Consider the following 18028-nt stretch of genomic DNA (forward strand, 5'->3'; position numbering starts at 1 on the left):
TCAAATTTTATTTATTAAGGTTTGCTAGTGGCATTGACATTAATAATAAAATTAATAAAAACAATTTAAATAAAACTAATATTACATGATTCTTTAAAATTTATCCGTAGCCGGTTGAAAGTAAACACTACATGCTTATGCGACACAGCATAATCGGCTTCACGACAACTGTAATTGATACATATTACTTATATGTTAAGGGAGCGCATCGAGTTCCTGAACGAGGCGTCGGTGATGAAGGCGTTCGACACGTTCCACGTGGTACGCCTGCTGGGCGTGGTGTCACGCGGGCAGCCCACGCTCGTGGTCATGGAGCTCATGGAGCACGGCGACCTCAAGACCTACCTGCGCTCGCATCGCCCCGATGCCGACGCCTCGCTGCCTAAGAAGGGCCTGCAGTCCTCGCCCGGCCCGCCCACGCTGCAGAATATATTGCAGGTACGTGACCGTACGGACGAGCGCGCAGTTCAAATCTTACTTTGAATTTTTTATGTGTTTTTAAAAGCGTATTTGTATATGATTTCTTAAATATCTGCAGAAATTAATTAGTAATTGAGAATTGATTACTAATAAAAATCACATTCAAAAATGTATTCTAAGTAACATTTGTAATAAATTCCAGATGGCAATAGAGATAGCGGACGGTATGGCATACTTATCCGCCAAGAAGTTCGTGCACCGCGACCTGGCGGCGCGTAACTGCATGGTCGCGGGGGACCTCACTGTCAAGGTGGGCGACTTCGGCATGACCAGAGACATTTATGAGACTGATTACTATAGGAAGGGCACCAAGGGCCTGTTGCCTGTTAGATGGATGAGCCCTGAAAGTTTGAAAGATGGGGTAAGTTGTTCATATGATTATCAGTGTCATGCTTTTGTTTATTTGTGAGTTGTTTTATGTTGGTTAAGTTATTAGTTTCTATGAAGTGAACTATATAGCTTGCATTCACGAGCGGTGGTACCAGTATGTACATCTGTAGTCAATATAGCCGTGACCGAGTTTCATGCTTCATCTCGCATACAGCAAGTAGGTAGAATGTCCAGTATCAGGGCACTTTGGTCACCAATCTTTGCCTCAATACGAGACACTAAGTGGCTAAATTCAATACTACACTGTATACATTACTATATATGTATATATACATTGTTTTACACGGACATAGAATATAATTACTGGAATAATAAGTATTTTATAATTCTTATTCGACGACCAGAGTAGGTTAAAAATCCAGTGCTGTTTTTATCATATCTGATCGCAGAATCTTTTTATTATTTAAATACAAACATTTAGATCAGACATCGAAGTCACAACCATTTCATTTACAAATACTTCTCCACTGTATAATAGTAATATATTACTATTGTTAACTTAAATAACATTATAATATCTAATTGTAACATTTGCAGGTATTTTCTAGTAATAGCGACGTATGGAGTTATGGGGTTGTACTATGGGAGATGGCGACGTTAGCCATGCAACCTTATCAAGGGTTATCAAACGAGCAGGTAGTTCGATACGTTGTAGAGGGAGGTGTAATGGAGCGACCAGAACATTGTCCAGATCGATTATATGAATTAATGAGGGCCTGTTGGGCTCACAGAGCAGCCGCCAGACCTTCGTTCTTGCAGTTAGTTGCCAATCTTGCGACATCCGCTCAGCCATACTTTAGACATCGATCCTTCTTCCATTCGCCACAAGGGCAAGAAATGTACGCGCTCCAGAGGACCAATATGGGTATGTATATTTTTTATATATTATGTTTACAGTATAAAGTTATTGTTTGTTTTTTTTAATGCGATGTAGTAAATGTATCATATATAAGTAAATCTTTACTGCTAAAAATTCTTTGGTCAACTTAGTAATTTTACGCCTTAGATTCAATAATTCTGGAATATAAATAAATCTGTATAGTTATTACATTATTTTTGCTCCGGTCTGAAGTTGCTTACAGTGTTGCTAATTCTAAAAAATCATTTAAAAAAAGTTATTATTTAGTGTGCTATTCAGTAAATAATAATAATTACTAGTACTTTTTTAAAGAGTTCCAAAATTGCAAAGCGGCAGGGATCAAATAATTATAGTTATATTATTAGAAATTGTGAATGTACATTAAAAATAGGATAAAAGTAGGTAATAGCCTGTATAGAAAATGAAATCATTTATTACTTAATTATAAGTATTAGTAATTTAGTTAAGTGTAAGTATTTTTTAAATTGATGATTTGTCTGTCCCCACGCCTACAGAATGTGCCGAGACGGCCGCGTGCTAACTGTAAGTAACACGCAAAATGTCGACTGGCCTTTAATATTTTTTAATGTGTAAATCAATATTTTTCATTTTATAGAAGAATTATGTTAGAAAAAATAGCTTTACGCTTTTTCCATACCTTTAGTAGGGTAGGTAGATTTATGTTTATTTTATTTTTGCTTTTGTCTTTTTATCATTATTAGGAATACCTTTTTATTTACTAAAAGCTATTGTAGTTCTAACTTGTTTTATATTATGTAGAAGATAATAAGAATTATTATTGTAGTATTTTGTCTTGTTGGTTCGTATTAATGAATAGTAGAAATGTAGCAATTAAATATTAGTAGAATTAACATAATTCCTTAGTAATTCAATTATTAATAAAATTTTACATGGTAGATTAAGAGAAATAAAAATTTATACTGCCGTGAAAAATCGTTGATCTCTGCCGTTAGTAGTATTCAAGCGAAATGTTATAAACAATTCATATAATATACATTTATTTATAGGAACTAACTAAACAACTTCAGACGTTGGTTTATTTTCACTAATCACTTAAAAGGGAGAACCCTTTTTTAATACTGATGAATTAATATATAGAGTACGTTGGGGTAGGATCACAAGTATAATTTTTTAAGTTACACTGACACCATTTCATGTACTTGGCAAAGTACGTGACTAACATTAAAAAGTATGTCTAATTAGCCGGCAATTAGATATATACGGTCTTAACCCATAAGTGATCTTACCTCAATGTAATATATGTCGACAGAGGAGGAGACGGACATGGCGGAGGTGGACGTGGGCGCGGTGGTGACGGGCTCCGGCTCCAACCTGTTCGGCGTGTCGGGGCGCCTGGCGTCGTGGGTGCGCGAGCTGTCGTCACTGCGATCGCGCGCCTCCGATGACGCCGCCGCCGAGCCGCTGCAGCCCGTCGAGCCGCGCGCGCCCCCCATCGCGCTCAAGCCACGCGCACCCCCCGCCCCGCCCGACCCCGCCAACGGCGTGCTGCGCGAGCCCGCTGCCTGCTAGCACCCCCCGACCCCCATATCCATATCTACCTCAGGCCCCCGGGCTCTTCGAATCCTAGTTGTAAGCGTAGCTAGTGAATTGCGTTGTTTATTTATTTCCCGCGCCGCCGCCGGCGAGTCCTACGTAGTTTACCTCAGTGACGTAGCATAGTCGGTGTCGTTTGTGTCGCAGCCTATTATTTGTTAAGTTTACGTAAGCGCGCAGTGTGCGCGGGCGCGTCCGTTGATAATACTCATTGCTCGATCGGCGTGTCGATATCGGCCCGTGTCGTAATGAGGATATAATTTCATGAATCGGATTTAGCCACCAAAGACTTGAAACGAATCAAAACGCTAAATTAGGGTTTTAATATTATATATTGTATGTAGATACGTTGTATTGTTTTTATGTGTGCGCGCCGGAGGTGATCCTCGTACGCGCGCGTGTGACGAAACTGAAATCGATGTGTTCCATATCAATTACAATGCAATAGATATTTTGCCGTCGTTGTTTGTTACGTATTCTTATATTATATGTATATATACGATAATTTTGTATTGTTCGCCTAGTGTGAATTACCTATATTCTATACAATGTAGCCAAAGTCTAGCTAATGCAGAACCTTATACAGGTAGCCGACCGGGAGACTCGCATTCATCGATAGAGCCACGGACGAATATTAGTTATTAAATATTAAATTACTTCCCAATATAACGGCGTACAAAGAGAAACACCAGAAGACCGTTAATTATAAATTGACGTGCGCGAATACTTATATAATAAGGTCTATATAGATACAAGGAATTGTATGCAAAATTTTAACAGAATTTTAAAATACATAGTAAAAATATGTTATTAGCGATCTTATATAACGTAAAATATACGCTAGACGCGTTATTTGTTACAGTATAAAATTATAATTACTATATAATAATTGTATATCCAACCAAAGTTCTGTAAACTCCAATTACAATATACGACAGCCCGGACGTCGGGTTACGCGCAAGCTACTTATACTGCCTTAGTTATATATAATGAATAATTATATATAATACTATTTGACACTTGTATTATTTTAAAATAACAGAACAGACTTAATTGTATGACTTTAGATAATAAATATAGTTTGACTATACACAACATTCTACGCACGTAATCCGATGTCCCATTTTTTTTTACGATAATGTGGTTTAAGGGTATAAACGAGTGCCTTCAGAAATCCAGCCTTCAAAGGATTGCGGGATTGTTGATTGTATGAGGAACATGGCACAAATACATGACTGTACGTTTTGTTTTGTTGGGATTTTATTATTCCTCTCACTTTACTTTAATTTGGGACTGCTGAATTAGTTTAGACATTAACAGTTTGAAATGACAGATGATGATGAACTCGGTGCGAGCGGCTTTTTAAGGATTTTTATATTAGGCAACGGATATATACATATATTGTCGCGTCTGATATATTGAATTGAGCCGTTTTATAAAACAAATTACCTACTAATGTTGTATAGTACTGGGTAATTAAATTAGATAGATGTTATGCAAATAAATGTTTTTGTTATTGTTACTTACTCTAGAGCTGAAGGCACGTTGCGTTAGTCTACTTCGTACCAGTGTTTGAATCAATTTATATTGTCCAAAGCTTTTTAAAAAATGCATAGTGCCTTTTGCTAGCATTAATTACACTGGACGCAAAAATGTCGAGAAGTTTTAGTATTTTGTGAACTCCTCGAAGGAAAGCTTGCAGTCGGTTGAAGCGATGTTAGCGGATATAGAAATGTAAATTGCTATCATTTCTATGTTCGGCAGTGCTCACTGACGCCAAATAACTTATACGAGAGCGCCCACCCTCCGACACCGCCCTCCTGCTTTTTAATATTTATTATTATCATAACATTTGATTGAACGTGGTAGTGCTGTTGCCACCTGTTGAATTTGTTAATTAAATATTATGTAATGAGTTTATCGTATTTAATATTTGTCATATATCGCTCATTTGGTGCAACAATTATGTATTTTTGGGATATTGCGGGAGACGCAAAGTTGTAAATAGTCTTTCCTCATACATTTTTGTTTCACCAAACCTGCGACTAGCGGCCAGGCAGCTAACGTGTCGGTACCGGAGGGCGGCGGGACTCGCACAACGTTGCCTCACACAGCGTTCCCTGCGGGCTCTTTCAATTCGACGTTATCGTTGCGCTGTCCCGTTTTTCATCAGTATTTGTTTAATTGTGATTTCCACCTGCTATGGCACTTACCTCATTTTAGTGATTATGTTACTCGTAAATTGTTGACTGATTAAATAATTTCCAATCAATGTGTTCCTCGTGTGATTTGTGTGCGTGTTTATGTATTATAGTGTCGGGGTAGCGTTGTGCTATATGCTCAATTTAGATACAATTTCACCAAACGATTGAGATAGTGTATAATTTTTATATTTAATTTAATAAAAACCGAGTACCTATTAATAATAATTTTAATATTAATAAAAGTTACAAGAATAGCGAATAATAGTTTGAATAAACCCTTGTTTAAATATATTTTATACCAAGTTAATAAAAACAAGGTCTATAACGTTCGTAAAATAAAATTGATTTTTTAATTGAAAAACTGTTTATTATTTACCTCTCTCATTCCTGTCCATTTTTATTCTCTACACTTTTTTTTGTAATAGTTTCTACGATTATTTTTTTTCTTTCACGAAGTTTACGCAAATCCAGACTAGGTGGTTTAACTTTTCTTCGTGGTAAAGGACAAGGACATGGTTTTTCTTTGGCGTATAACAACAAGAAACTAGCCATTTTTAGACATCCCTTCTCGCCGTTATCTTTTATTTTCTCTAATTGCTGAACATAATATTCAGGTAGCTCATGTTCTAGTGCACCGAGTATTATAATTTCTTTGTAAGTCCAAGATGGCCAGCGTTCCACAGGTATGGTATCATTGTCTCCTATAGGCAGGGGGTTTACTTTATGAACGTATGTTCTACATGTAAACATTCCCATGTAAGATGTCATTATTGAAACATGTGTTGGATAGTAAATTTTTCTATCTACTCCTTCTTGCCTACGAAAGTTTTGATGCAAATGTAACATAATGCCGCATAATATATTTTCGTATAATCAAAATCTATTTTTGGAAATGATTAGATAATTTTGAAATATATGGCTATTTATTGGCAATGTTATAAGAAAATGTTTTATACCATTAAAATTATATTAAATCGCTTCACGCTGTATCCTGCATACAGTAGGGTAGGCAGTGGGAACCTAATGTTAACACTCCGTTTCCTACTTTTCGCTGAATTCTGGACGCATTGCGTGGTGGTGGAACTGAACGCCGCGTTTTACCTCGGCACCAGAAGCGAAGGATTGAAAATATAAATTTAAATTAATATTTCATTTCCTGGACCGTGGATCGAACCCACAACCAGTCGCGTTTACAGTCACGCTGTGCCTCTACGCCACAAATAACCTCTTAATATATTAATTTATGTAAAATAATGTTGTCACCAATTGATTTAAAGGTTATCAAAATATCAAAGATAATTAGTCTCATTTTGTCCTAAATATAACTAGGGTGACTCATACAATAATATTATTAACATTGTTGCAATAATTTTATTGTTGTGCTTTTATTATATTTAAAAAAATAAGAATTAAATTAGGATTTTATGAAGCTGCATTAAGCAATATAATTTGTTATATAAACTTAAAAATATGGTGTAACTGAAAAACAGTAGTTACACCTTTTGCCATGTCCTATTGTTAAATTGTTTGTTAAATGTGTATTTCATGGCAATAAATGTGTTTTTTATTATTATTATTTAGATAAAGCTCACTCATCAAGAGAAGTTATATCTGCAATATCCAGACGCCATATGACACCCCAAACATGAGCGTTGGCTGTAGGTACTAAAGTAGCAGTTGGTCCTCCCCAAAATTTTGAATATTTTATAAAATCTAGTCTATTATTCTGTAACAAGTTATCTTTATAAAATAACACTACAACAAAAATAGGAAATCTAAGATCTTTCATTAATATTTATTACCTACAACAATTTAAGATTTGAAGATAAAATGGAGTAAAAAAATATTTCAAACAAAATAATTTCAGAGGATATTTATTAAATAAGTATATTTATGTATAAATAAAAATATATTTTATAATAACACTTACATCCAATCTTCCAATAGATACAAATTTTGCACTTGGGTTATTCATATGCAATCTATAAGAGAACATGTTACTTCCATAAGAAAAATAGAGAAACATGTTGTTTATTTAAATTTCTGATGTCAAAATTTTAAGTAAAAGAGATACATTAACATAATAACTGTATGACAAGGGATTAAATAAAGAATATCACAGAGTATATAGCCAGTTACAAATAAAATGTAACTGTTATCAATATGTAATATATTTTAATATATTGCCTCTTCTAAATGCAAATTTTTATTTTACATATTCAATTTTTCAATCATCTTTGGAGATGCTTTTTGTCCATTATGGGGAATTTTTCTTAATTCTTTAATGTACTCTTCGGGCAATTTACACTCAACAGCACCATTTACAATACAATCCAAATAGGTAGTAGAAGGTCGATCTTCTGATGGCAAATCCTCTAATGATTCTCTTGGAGGAGGGGGAATTGTCTGCTCATATGTTCGACATTGTACTGTTGAGCCCTCAGGAGTTGAAACGTCAACAGTTTTCGAAAAATACCAGTTTGAGCCGACGCCTTCCTGCCTAAAAAATATAAATGTAATTATGTAAATAGCATTACGAATTTTTGATATATACTTGATGACAGAGAAACTATTTAATAAGGTACCAATCTAAAGCGGGCATATCCTTAATATTCAATCTCCAAACAGCGCCCCATATGTGTGTTTTCTCACATGGTACGATAGTTGCGGAGGAGCCTCTCCAATGGTCGGAGTACTTCGCGAAGTCCAGTCGATAGCCCTATTAGAAGCAAATAAAGTGAATATAGTTAAAATATTATTATTCAAATTTTGATAAATTATTTTAAAATTATTTACTTACATCAAGCTTCCCGATACCGATAAATTCGGCACTTGGGTTGTTTATACGAATTCTTTTCTTGAGTAAATTACTGCCATAGGCGAAATATAAAAATGTCTCCTCAACAGGCACGGCCATTTTAAAAAGAACACGATGGTAAATAATTATCTTAATATTTTTTTATCTAATCTAATATAAAAATTAAATAAGTCCAATTATGATTATTTGACAATGACATATCTATTGTCTAGATCGTAGACAAAAATTTACTTGTAAAAAACTATTAAATCTTGATGGTAGATTAAATTTTATTTGTTTATGGCTACATATGATTTATGGGTCATACTCATATGAGTGTTACATTACAATAGCTATAACAAATAAAAGAAAATAGAACGATTTTTCATTCTAAATTTAACTATGCCTACCCCCTTATGATAAGTGGATAGTCTACACATCAAAATTAAAAAGAAAAATGTAAAGAAAAAAATTCAAATTCCATAATTTGTCCCCTTCTGTGGGCTGTTCAGATTCGTAGTTCATAGTTTCAAAAATTTGTGATTTAAGTTATTACGCCCGTGTCATCGAAATCACACATATTTTCAGCGTAGAATATACTTGAGTTGATTTTTTAATGATAATTTCCAAAATGTGCTTCAGCCTTTTTACTATAATTTCTAATAAACTAGCTGTTACACGTATCTGACTCTTTTCTGTGATCCAAAAAATCTGCATTTAAAAAAATTCTACTAAAGTCACCTTAAATGTAATATCTTTTAATTTGGTAATATTAGACAGCTATAATTTGCTTACACCCATTACGCAAGACGGATGTGTATTTTTATATTCCAATAAAAAGAATAGTGTATTTTATTCATTTTGTAAAAGATCAATGCATCTTTCCTATTTTTAGTGTATTTAGCCGGGATCCATCGCTGGGCAACCACAGGTAATTGCCCAGAGATGGTCGCCGGTTAATGCGTAGGAACTATGGAAAATATGGAAATCTAAACTAGGACTATGGAATGGAATTTGAATGGACTGGCTATTGGATGAGACTACTGGACGTCCGCCTTTACAATAGTCTCAAATTGAATGGTTGGTGGACGGTGACTCGTCTCCCACTAGATGGGCCCCCACAAAGCGGCGTAATGCTTCGGGCGCAACATCGGGGTGGTCGGCTAAGGGTGTAGAGAGAAGCAGCAGCAGAGCTCACCATCACGAGGAGCTCGTGAACGGGATTCCCCGTTATTACGCATTACGTTTGAGCACTTCACCCTTTCGAGCATATAGCTCTTGCGCTCTACTCTGCCGGCCAATAAAGGAAAGCCAGAGGCGGGGGATAGATTACAATTCCTCTCCGGTCTCCGGACTCCGGAGTCTCCGGACTCAGGTCCGTGGGGTCGCCACTCCCCAACGGCCTCCACAAGCTGCCCTGCGGCTTTATTAATAATAATAAATTATTCTCTGAAAATTACTGTTGTAAATATGGATCAAAAGTTCAACCAATCCATTTTGGGTGATTAAAAATACATCTTTATTTACACACTTGGGTCTTTCTTTACTACTCGTTGATTATCAGGCGCTACAACTTAAGACAACATCTACTTGTTCTATTTCTACAAATTTGAGACATGATCCCTTACTTAAAGATCTAATTAAGACACAAAGAGTTTTTTGAAAATGACGAAGAAAACTTAATTTTATCAATTTTTTTCGATATAATTGTTGGCCATACATTAATGAATAGATATTGTTTAGTTTGATTAGGACTCTTTCTTATTGTTATAAGAGGCTAGTATTTGTAACAGTATCATTATCGTGACATTAACATTATTTAAAAATTTATTCATTGTTTAAACAAAGATTTTAAGTTTAGTTCCGTTGAGTTATGCAGAAAATAACTGAAACTATTATGAACAAACAAATAATGATAAAAAAACATGGATTAATATACTTGCTACTCAGTAATTGTAAGAAATTATATATTTTTTTTATTTATTACCTTACATTTTTAAGACTGAAGGAATCTGCTGTCTGAATCTGACATTTACTCGATTTTTTTAATTTTTTCGTGACAATATTGATGTCATATCGTAATCAAGGTCGTTATTAACCAATACGATTATTATTAGAAGTAGGAAACCAATCAAATACATGTAGCACTAATACTTTATACTTTTCTGTAGAACTGTGTCCGTTCTGTGGTCATCAAAAAAATTATGCATCGAATATCTTTCTGAAAAACGAATAATGATCTGGTCTCATATTTTTCCTGTATTAGGTTAATCTATAAGAATTAAATGAGAGTGATTTTGAACAAATATTTCACTTTTTTTTTTCTTACACATTTAGGTCGCGATTTGTGTATGACCCTTATACAATATTGTTAGAAAACGTTTCCGTTTTCTAACGTTACGTTTTTAAAATAAACACGTGAAAAATACATACCGTCTATATGTTTTTAACATACTCGGATAGAGGTTCCACGTCATTACAATAAGTGACGTGTATCACTCAATAACAACACTACACATTAGATACCTTCCAATCAGGGCTTCCACCTACAAGCAACTGTTCCCGTTTGACACAATTCCACTGTCTTTATTTCACCTAAATCTACCCACTTTTACACTTGTACGCTAACAGTATTATAAGTTATATTAATATATACTATCATCATCAATAGATATTAACAACTATTATGCTATTTTACTCAATAATAAAACAAAATAAATTATAACATGAAGTTGAAATAAGAATTACAGGATTGGGCTCTGGCCTCCGCTTGTCGTAAACCAGGATACGAAGCTTTTCTTGGTGAATTTACGCGTGGACTTTGTTTGTGGATGAATGGATTTTGAAGACTCTCCGGAGTCCATCTATATAATAGAAACAGGCATAGTCCGCCAAACGTATCATGTATATATCTGTTAACGACAGCCTAGCAGCAGCCTACTAGCTAACAGGTATTTTGGTGATAAATATAAACAAATAAAATAGATTTTTTATTTTAATCACAACAAAAGTGTAGAAAGTACATTGAGTATAATAAACATAGAAAATTCAAATATCCCAATTTTTTAAAACTTTTGCTCTGCCATGCTTGCCGATACAATATTGTACTGTGGCATATACTTTCAGTAGTCTGCGTTCTACTGCTTTGAAGTGTTCTTCTGTAGCCAAATTTTGACCCTGAATTGCTGCGAGAAGTTTTATTGTGTCAGTTAGACTGCCACCAGAAATGATTTCTAAATTTTGCCATGTTGATGGAGTCAACCTAAAAATGAATGAAAAATATTATAAATTAAGAAAAAATCAGATGGTATAAACAAAAATAAAAAAATCTTGGTCAATATCTCAAATTTTGTCAAGGCAACAGGAAAAAAGAAAAGGAATTACACTATTAAATTAATTTCGTAATTTTTATTGCAAAGCAAAAAAATAACACAAAATGTAAAAAAATATTTAATTCTGAATAAACTACATATTGGCCAAACTGTTCATAGCAATAGTGCATTTAAAAACTAGGTGTCTGTAAAGTCGATTTACGGACGATTATTTTACGTGATAAAATCATAAGAAATATTGACGAAAACTATTTTTATGGATTGAATTATTATCACATAGTTTTGTATAATAGAAAGGAGTTAATCACAATTTTTTTAATAAATTAACATTTATTGGTACTCGTTAATTCAAATATGTTTTTACTTAAATTATGTTATTTAATTACAAGTAATACAACACAAGCCGAACGTTTAGGCTGATCATGCCTCTCTATCGTTTGTACCGCCTTCTCGCTTGCACGCTCAGGTTAGATTTATAAGACGTTATCGCGACATAACTAAAAGTTTGTTGAAACTAAGATAGTTAATTGCTTATTTAATATTAGAAACAAACAAAACATTTCTTACATGCAACATTGGTAGAGAGGTGCTAATATATCTAATTCATCTACCATCGGATTCCCCAACCCTTTTCCATTGTCTAATAGTAGAATTTGATCTTTGTAAACTTCGAATCGGTGCCTGTCTCCATTTTGTATCAAAAAGTCGAATATAGCCACATCTACTAAATTTAACAATCTTTTTGTACTAATTATTCCTTTTGCCTTCCTGAAATTTTTTGCATACAATATTATTATTATTAGCTTCACGCTGTTGTCCTCCATTCCCATTATGACACTTCTGTTCTCCACTTTCCGTCAGTTCGAACTAAGTGAAACTCAATGCTAATATTAATCAATGTTAAGAATTCTAAGGAACACACTACTATTACAAATGTTGCAATAAGAAAGAGATCTTAGAAATTGACTAATTTTTTCTTAAATAACTGATAAAATATATAAATACTAAATAACTGACTATTCTTATGGTCATTTTTACTTGAAATACTGTTCTAGTTTCACAGTTTATTTGTGGAATAAAGCAGGATAGGTGAAGGAACTTAGTGTCAATACTGCTTTTTCGCTTTCCAAACAAATTCAAACTTGCTTGTTGAGTAGCACAACTCACTGCCATATTATATCCTCCTAGAACAGGAAAATGGAAATAGTTCATTTTCCAGTCAAAAGCTGTCCTCTTGCACCACAATGGCCTTGTGTGACCATGTAGAGAAATATCTACTTATTTTATAAGATAAAAGGAGAAGGTGATAATGAGCCATCACCTATATTAATCCATGTTAATATAATAAAGCTTATTGTTATATTGTTTGGTGAAAGCTGATCACAGACAGGACAGGATTTGCTGGTTCTAATTGAAAAAATATTTTTGTAACAAGAAGACTATTTGTTTTAAATAGGCATATAGTTGATTAGGGATATAGGTGAATAGGCATGTAGACATTAATTGTTTCAAACTAACTCAATGCCTGATACACATAGTATCAGGCTTACCTCTGACATGTCAAGTGTGTCACATGTCACAATTCTTCAGTTCAGTAATATTCTTTTATTACAACATTCCAAGTGTGCTACACTACTCTTATTGTTTTTATTATTTTGACATATTCATACTCACTTACAAAATTCGTTGTCTATCTCCCATTCCATTTTTTTAGTAGTATAAGACCTTCTCCATGGAGATTTTTGAACTTTAAATTGTCTATCTAGATATAAAATGGCGGCTCCCTCAATAACACCATTATTATCCGGACAAACAGTCTCATTTGTTCTACAGTAAAAACATTTTCCATATATACACATTGTTCCACTTTCTAAAATATGTAAAATATAATATATGCAATATTGTTAACATGATATTTATGAATCTGATTAGAAATGAATCCAGAATTAGGAGGAAATATTTACATACATTACAATGCACCTGGTGGTAACTTTGGTTTTTTTAAGTAGATATAATTTCAATTTATTATTATAAATGTAATAAGGTAAGTCTATTGATTACGGCATTGAGTTGTCCCATTCAGAAACTTTGAAAACTTTGTTACTGTACAGTATATCTTAAAAACATAGATTGAAGTGGGCTCACAGAGATTATTTAAGTCTATTCATCCTAGTGTTAAGACACACTGTTCCTATTAAGATGCTTCCATTCCCTACTTTCCGCCGAATTTTTGAGACATTATGTGTTGATGGTGAAACTCAACACTGAGCTTTTTGGAAAAAGAAATATGTAAAGTAAAAGCAGGGTAGGTAGCTAAAAGCTATTCTTAAGACACTATTTTTCACTTTAATTATAGCAATTGTGTGTTAAGTACCAATACTCAATGAGGTTGAACACATAACTATAGTGTTCATAGAAATAGTTCCAGTGTGCCACAATCGCTTGACGGCATCATCTAATCTAACCTACCCAGCTATAAGAATGAAAAAATACAGAAATAAAAAATTAAATAGATTAAATAAAAAATAATGACATACCATTTTTAATCATAGTCCTTTTCAATCCCACAGTGGCAACAGGTACTATATCTTTGTGTAAATGTACATGTCTTATAACAGAGGGGGCAATCCATCGAAAGTTCAGCACCATTGCTAAGTAATATGCAAAGACTTCAGAGTTATGGCGGTCATATCCAGAATATATATTGCCATTTATAATGTGATCCAAATCATAGCGCTTAGGCTTGAAATAAAGTTTTCTCTTCCCCTACAAGCATATTTTTTTACAAAACTACTTCATACATATCCTATTTGTTTTACCTATTTGTGTCAGATTTATTATTATTTTAGCTATTTGTATGAGAGTTTAAATAAGATAAATTAAATATAGTTTAACAATAATTACCTCAAGCAGAAGCAAAAGTTTCAACTGAGTTCCTTTAGGAGCATTGTCAACTAATGCTATCGAAGAGGTTTGTATGGCATGTAAGAGTTTACCAGCAGTTCCATTTTCATGAGGAAATAATGAATGTTCATTATTCCACTGAAATAAGTTGTAAATTAATGATTAAGTGTAGAGTGTAGAGTTACGTGGAGAGTAATTTGTTTAACAGTGTTTGCTTTTTACTAACCTCTTCTGTTTGATCCCATATTCCTTCAGGATTCACATTTTTACTTATATTAAATGAATTCAATATTCTTTTCTGTGTCGATCCAAACTTAGGATTCTTATGTTTATACTGACTAGGTAAATAATTGAGATAATCATAGATCTCTTTGAAAACACTCGAAGTTAAATCTAACTTAATATTTGGAATATTAAATTTAGGAGATTTTCTTCCAGGAGAATTTAGGGTATAGAAAAAGAAAATGTTTAGACCAACTAACACAAGCAAGAAAAGTGAAAATCCAAAAGCATAGTTCATCGACATTATTTTCACATAATATAATGTGTAAACGATCACGTCTTTATGAATCATTTAAGTCATAATTAGTTATATATTTCGAATTGATTGGAAGAATGGATAGTCTTATTATTCTATTAAAAACAATACATTATCGTAAAAGTTGTACATCACATCTATCTGATTAATAATATTTGTTAATAGATGAGTATTCTTATTACATTGTACAATATAAGTTTACATACTAAAGAATAAATTAAAATTCTACATTTTATTTAAATACAATTAAACCTCAGACCTCGGAATCGGGTTATTTTGATTTTTGACATTACCAATTGTTACCAATGCTTTTTTGAATGTTTTCTACAGATCACTTATATTAGTTCATGTTCACAGACTACAGAGACATTATGGATATCATAAACACTTAGGCATAGACTAAATTGTATGTTTTTATTATTACATATTTTTATAATATTGTCAGAAATTGGAAGCGGTTAGCGTTTTAAAAATAACACGATAAAAATACATACCATCTATATGTTTTTAACGTACTCGGATAGAGGTACCACGTAATTACAATAAGTGACATGTATCACTCAATAACAACACTACACACTAGATACCTTCAAAGCCTTCAATCAGGGCTTCCGCCTACAAGCAACTGTTCCCGTTTGACCAATTCCACTGCTTTTATTGTGTTTTTCACCTAAATCTATCCACTTTTACACGAGTACGGTAACAATATTATTATCTCAATCTATATTATGTTAAGGATTGTGTATTTCTTATTCAAGAAAAAAAACCGGCTGTCAGTAAGATCATAAGAAGACATTGATTCAAAATTGCATACTTGTATAGATTGAATTGAATTATTATCACTGAATTATAACTATAATACAAAGAAGTTAAATGAAAATCACATTTTGCATAATTTTACACTTATTTGCACTCATTAATTCAGATCGATCATCATTTTGTACAACTGTCTTGTAAGGTCAATGTTGGACGCCAAACAACGCTCCCAGCGTTGTTTGGCGTCCTCATTTTGCAACACATACACTGCGTATTGAACGGGTGCAAAAGAGATTTGTTAGACATCTCGCGTTTTCTTTTAATAGATTTAAACGAGACAAGTACTCTTATAGAGAATCACTAGATTACTTTAAAATATCTGACCTAAATACTCGGAGAGACGCCATTGACTTAATTTCTTATATAAATTGGTAAATTATAACATACATTGTCCGCGTCTTCTCTCTAAACTCTCTTTTACAATACCCCGTAAAATACCTCGAAAACCTATCCGTTTGTTTGCACCACCGCAACGGAGAACAAAATTAGGATCTAATTCTCCTATTACAAGGCTTAGCTCACTTTATAATAAAAAATGTAGTGTGTCCACGAATATTGATATCTTTAAAATGTCTTTAACAGCTTTTAAGAAAGCAACACAATGTGTGTAAATTATGTTATTACTGATGCTCCTGGTTATGTACCCATTTATGGTATATATGTATGTGTGTATTCCTTAATCTAGTTTTTAGTATATTTTTATGTAATTTTGATACGCGCTTATTTATATGCAAACCTATGTTTATATAAATTGCCATTTCACGATTGTTCACAACCACTTTATATTGCATGCAGTGTTTATCTTTAAGTGGCAGTACATTAATTATTTTTAGTTTTTAAGTTAGATTTACTGAAATGTAACAATGTATGAGCCGTTGATAAACTTAATAAAATAAATAAAATAAAAATCACAAGTGACGATGGGCTATTTAATTAGAAGTAAGAAAGAAAACCCTGTACGTACGACGATTCGTTCGTTCGATTGCTAGATCCCCATTGATCCAAACAACTCTAAGTGCGAACAAATAGTTCAAGCTGGTACTGGAGTGCTCCAGCCCCTAGATGAGAGCCCGAGAGAGATGACGAGCCCCATTATTCCATAAGAAGAAGGCCCTATACAACGCCAATCAATGCGTAGGTAACGTACTTACCTACTGTATTGCTCTGCCAATAACCCGCAGGTTGTTTGAGGCTAACTTGGCCTTGCTTTCGAGATGATCGCGATAATGGCAGTCATTCGAAATGATATGGCCCAATTTGCTCATACAGTGGCGGCTTTAAGAAGGGTTCTTTCAAACACTGGTGATACGATAAGTGGGGTTTGTTTAGTAGTTGATGCGCAATACCATGCTCCCTGGGGGTTGAATTAAACCAGGTTCCTTTCACCCCACAAAGAATCATTCTCGAGGATATCAGTAGATGATACAAGTTTATTTTCGCACTGGTCGACGTTTCCACTGGGGTCCACAGCGACGTGCTACCATCTGCATAGCAATATTGTGTCCTCTTACATGTCATTGATATGCAGAAGAACTCATACCACGCAGCCTTGGGGGACGCCTTTCCAGAGTCCCCTGAGTGGAATCAAACCCATTATCATTGCGTTTTCACCCCGACGCTGTCTCACTACGCCACGATAGCCTACCGCCCGGTAATAATGTAATAAGTAAGTAAGCAAGGCTGATTGTTATTATTGATACGTACAGATATTAACATACAGACTTTAATTATAGAATAGACGTCTGATCATGATGTAGGCATGTGGCAAGGACGCAACGTGGCCGGGTTCAGTTCAGTATATTTGTCTCCGATGCTAACACGATTACGCCCAATCAGCAACGTCGCCGTCGTAATTGGGCGCCCCGATGCGAGGGCGGGCTTTTTTAACAGCTTACGCAAACACGGGGAACGTGTTCGAGTCTGCTTGAACGAAGCCCGGCACGTTGTCGTTTAAAGTATAACCCACGTCACGTCATGACACGTCTTAAAAAAATGTATTTTTTGTATTTTGTAACAAAATATTTATTTACAATATTGCATCTATTGATACAACAATATGATTTTTTCAGTAATCTTGGTTATAGTATTTATATAATAATAAAATTATCAATTCAATAAAGTATTGTACAGTGT

At 34.0% G+C, this 18028-nt stretch overlaps 4 protein-coding genes across 7 annotated transcripts in view; 1 reads left to right on the forward strand and 3 right to left on the reverse strand.

Annotated features, from left to right (window-relative positions):
- Window positions 1–4904, forward strand: part of LOC146535546 (insulin receptor-like) — a 45309-nt gene extending 40405 nt beyond the window's left edge. For all 4 annotated transcript variants that reach the window (XM_085191449.1, XM_085191450.1, XM_085191451.1 and 1 more), the window contains 4 exons: window positions 201–438; window positions 623–841; window positions 1408–1735; window positions 3021–4904. In XM_085191449.1, coding sequence (XP_085047575.1) covers window positions 201–438; window positions 623–841; window positions 1408–1735; window positions 3021–3280 — 1045 coding nt within the window. In that variant the 3' untranslated portion in view covers window positions 3281–4904. The remainder of the gene's footprint in view (window positions 1–200; window positions 439–622; window positions 842–1407; window positions 1736–3020) is intronic.
- LOC146535547 (gamma-glutamylcyclotransferase-like) lies at window positions 4547–7578 on the reverse strand. Its single transcript, XM_085191455.1, has 3 exons — window positions 7439–7578; window positions 7101–7234; window positions 4547–6325 (listed from the first exon to the last, which is right to left on the reverse strand). Exons 1-3 carry the CDS (start codon window positions 7532–7534, stop codon window positions 5890–5892), a joined length of 666 nt encoding a protein of 221 aa, XP_085047581.1. The 5' UTR covers window positions 7535–7578; the 3' UTR covers window positions 4547–5889.
- On the reverse strand, window positions 7367–8543 carry LOC146535548 (gamma-glutamylcyclotransferase-like). Its single transcript, XM_085191456.1, has 3 exons — window positions 8309–8543; window positions 8094–8227; window positions 7367–8008 (listed from the first exon to the last, which is right to left on the reverse strand). Exons 1-3 carry the CDS (start codon window positions 8423–8425, stop codon window positions 7720–7722), a joined length of 540 nt encoding a protein of 179 aa, XP_085047582.1. The 5' UTR covers window positions 8426–8543; the 3' UTR covers window positions 7367–7719.
- Window positions 8544–11287: 2744 nt separating this feature from the next.
- Window positions 11288–15434, reverse strand: LOC146535549 (glycosaminoglycan xylosylkinase homolog). Its single transcript, XM_085191103.1, has 6 exons — window positions 14768–15434; window positions 14542–14679; window positions 14175–14403; window positions 13312–13507; window positions 12205–12405; window positions 11288–11567 (listed from the first exon to the last, which is right to left on the reverse strand). Exons 1-6 carry the CDS (start codon window positions 15113–15115, stop codon window positions 11354–11356), a joined length of 1326 nt encoding a protein of 441 aa, XP_085047229.1. The 5' UTR covers window positions 15116–15434; the 3' UTR covers window positions 11288–11353.
- Between the last annotated feature and the right edge of the window lie 2594 nt (window positions 15435–18028).

The sequence above is a fragment of the Heliconius melpomene genome, chromosome 10 (genome assembly GCF_056956725.1).
Source record: "Heliconius melpomene rosina isolate 202511_hmr_F chromosome 10, ASM5695672v1, whole genome shotgun sequence".
NCBI classification, from domain to species: Eukaryota; Metazoa; Arthropoda; class Insecta; order Lepidoptera; family Nymphalidae; genus Heliconius; species Heliconius melpomene.